The 3,554-nt window shown below is 36.9% G+C and overlaps 1 protein-coding gene across 1 annotated transcript in view; it reads left to right on the top strand.

Annotated features, from left to right (window-relative positions):
• MAGT1 (magnesium transporter 1) overlaps positions 1–3,554 on the top strand; it is a 35,243-nt gene that overhangs the window by 16,646 nt on the left and 15,043 nt on the right. Inside the window, exons 4-5 of the mRNA XM_019521508.1 lie at positions 1,745–1,885; positions 2,435–2,575. Of these exons, the coding sequence (XP_019377053.1) occupies positions 1,745–1,885; positions 2,435–2,575 (282 nt within the window). The remainder of the gene's footprint in view (positions 1–1,744; positions 1,886–2,434; positions 2,576–3,554) is intronic.

Genomic DNA, 3,554 nt, shown 5'->3' with positions numbered 1-3,554 from the left:
AGTCCCTTTTTAATACACAGAGTTGTCAGAAGAAACTAAAAATCATACCCCTCCCTCCCTCCCTTCTTCTAAATGACTGTGTGGCTTTTGCACAAGGTTTAATTCATAATAGAATTTGGCTCAGAATAGGTACTGTGTGTGCACTTGATTTGGAAGACATGTATGTTGGTAAGAAAAAAAAATATTTTGAGTGTTGCAGAACTGGTTTCAGTTTGTATTCCTTGCATTTTATATTCAAGCCTCTCAAAAGGAAAATGGATTTAATAGCAGAGATTTGCCTGGCTTTGATTGCTGTGGTTGTAGTCCAAAGTATAACTGAGTCTAGGTTTGCTAAAAGGTTTACAAATCTTGTCTGATATTTCTCTTTGTGATGAAGACTAGGTGAAACCTTCTTGGAGGTATTATGCAGGTCACTTATAATATTCCTATTGTTGAAAATCTATTTCTAATTATAAGAAATTACAAGAAAAATTATCAACAATTTTTTGATAAAGAACATTTGACTTTTTATACCACTATGTATATTTCTGCACACTACTTTACAGATTTCCTCACAGGTATACATACTCATGTTGACCCAGGATGTCTAAAATCTAGGCATGCAGCTGGTCAGTCCTGGGGCTGGCAGGCAGTCTGCTGACTGTTGGACCCGGCCACAGGACAGCTTGCAGTCTTGAACCAGTCCAGGGACAGATGGAGTCCAAAAGAGAGCTGCCACCTCCTGCCTGATCTATATGGGAGGCTGGGGGCAGTTTGCAGGCATTTTATGTCCTGTCCCAAAATTCGTGCCTGTTACCAGGCATGTCTGTCATAGCAGGAGGTGCAGTGTTTGGGATGGGGCATCTAATTGCACTATTGTTTTAATGTCTGCCAGGGATGTATAATATTCAAAGCCAAAAATAAAACCCTCAACAAAGCCAAACCAAACCTCATGTGCTCTCTAAAGTCTTCCTTTGCTACCAAAGGTAAGCGTAGCACTTGATAGATACAGAGAAGTAGTTAGCCATGTTAGTTTGAAGTTGGGCAAAATGTAGGACGTTGTAGACTGAATCAGAGAGGTGTGCTACAAAATAAACTGTCGTAAAAAGAGAGTTTGCTTCATCAGATGCTGTGAAAGGATGCAGTATCTGGTGAAGTAAGCCCTCTGCTTATGAAAGCTTATGCCGTACATCTGATTTAGTTACTGTATGGGTGAACACTGGGCTTTTTTCCCTTTCCCTTTTTTCCCTTTTTTTTTCTATGGACTGTCTTGAGTCCTTTTTTTGACTGTGTGAATATAAATACTGAAGAAAATGTGTTGATTATATTGGGGAAATAATGTATTGTTAAAACTACTGGGGAGAGGGGAACTAGTCTCAAATTGATTTCTGAGAAGTATAGTTTTTGGTGTCAAGAACTGTGTGGCTCCGGTCATTTCTGAATGCTAAAGATAGTAGGAGGTATCCAAGAAAACTGTTTCTAGCTAATATACTGAATACATTATTTGATGTCTTAAGTTCTGGTCCATCCTACACAGTTTTGAAAGGAAGAGGCTTTTAAGCCACAATACTATGTAGTTAATATTGTTGTTGTTTTTTATGGGGTTTTTTCCATGAGGTGCATATTATGATTGGTTCCCCCATGATTAATTAGGTGCCTAAGCTTAATTATAAAGTGAGTGATAAACCAGCAGTAAAAGAGAAGTTTAAATTGCTAGAAAATATATTTAATTGTGATGCCTTTGTCTTTTTTCTTTTTAATATAGCTAAACATGAATTCAGCTCCAACCTTCATTAACTTTCCAGCCAAAGGGAAACCTAAAAGAGGGGACACATATGAGCTTCAGGTGCGAGGTTTTGCAGCTGAGCAGCTTGCTCGTTGGGTAGCTGATAGGACTGATGTCAATGTAAGTACAGATATATTTTTGCTTTCTTACTCTGAGGTAATTCTAGCTATGGAAAATCTGTTTCTCAGATGTATAGTGTGGCTAAGAAAATCTTTTCTACTGGGTTACTGTAAACATGTCCTGTGCCCAACTGTCTCTAGCTAATTTTGTAAATTAAATAGCTTTCAAATGCAAATAATTATTACTCTTGGGTTTTTCCAGGCTATGACATTTTACTTAAATATTCTGGCATTTTTTTGATGTCCTATATCTAGAAAGATACCAGATCACTTTACAAACTGATATAGATTCACTTACCACTCAGAAGTGCCTAGTACTATGGAAATGAACCAGTTTTGGAATGATCGCAGTTAGGCTATTGCAATGCTATGAACGGATTTTTGTTCTGTACAATTCCTTGTAACAATAGAAGTGAGGGGGGCACCCTGCTGTCTTTAAAAAAGTTAATAACATGGTTTATTTTGCATGGATGCATTATTTCTACTTTTTGTGATATATTCCTTGCTGACTAAAATTTTTAATTTGAGTGACCTTTCACTTTTTGTATAGATTCGAGTGATGAGACCACCGAACTATGCTGGTCCTCTTATGTTGGGTCTGTTGCTGGCTGTCATCGGTGGCCTTGTGTATTTACGGAGGAGCAACCTGGATTTTCTGTATAACAAAACTGGCTGGGCCTTTGCTGCTTTGGTATGTAAATTAACTTTTTTTTTTTTTAAATTGCAGTCTGTTCCATATTGACCTAGATTGAACTTAAAAGATCAGGAAATACTGCATTTTCTCTGTCACCTTTCTTATGAGAAACTATTTACTAATAAAATTATAGTGGGTTTATGATTATGAATTGTATTTTCTCACTTACTTCAAGGGAAGCTGAACATGGGGGATTAAGGACAGTATTTTTAACCAAGGGCAGAACATATTCCCCATGCCTACAGACACACAATCTTAAGTGAGAATATTATTAAAGATGAGTGTGGGGGGGCGGGGTTTGCTTTGCTTTGTTTTTTAACCCAGTCTCTAGTTCAAATCTGTTTTGTTTTGTTCGTTTATTTTTGCATGTCTGTTTCAGAATTTATTTTTCAGAATATTAATGTAGACCAGACTCCAAATGTTTAGGATGTGGCTTCTGGAATTTATAGCAGCTTCAAGTCCTTGCCCCTAAAGCCATACAAAAAAAAGTTCTTGGTACTGCTTCTGGATAGATACAAGAAAAAATGCTGAGTAACTTTGACTAGCAACATTTGAAATTATTCAAGATATGTCCTGAAACAAAGTTTGTTTGGCCATGTGGTGATAACATGCAGAATCTCAAAGGAATATTTTGTTCCTGTACAGTCTTGTATATCATCTTCCCCTCTCTTGGATACTACTTGATACCCAGCTTGATGGCATAGTGGTCTAATTAGTCTGGCAAATCCTATGTTCCCTAAAACATAGTGTATATGTTTGCAAAAAAGAGGATATCTTGGGTAGATAATAGCACACAGTAAATAAGTCTCGTGATCATAGTGTTAAATTCAGAAATTCTGGGACCAGGTATTCATTTTAACACATACTGATACAGTATTATACTATGTCAACATTGTATGTGAAAACCATTTATGCCATGGACTTCCGGACTCAAGTGCAATGATTTTTGAAAAACGTAACTTCTAAAACACTTGTG

This window comes from Gavialis gangeticus, unplaced genomic scaffold (genome assembly GCF_001723915.1).
Source record: "Gavialis gangeticus isolate Ggan-Ray unplaced genomic scaffold, GavGan_comp1, whole genome shotgun sequence".
NCBI classification, from domain to species: domain Eukaryota; kingdom Metazoa; phylum Chordata; order Crocodylia; family Gavialidae; genus Gavialis; species Gavialis gangeticus.
Note: the sequence above shows the minus strand (reverse complement) of the source record. Positions and strands in the feature narration are given on the sequence as shown.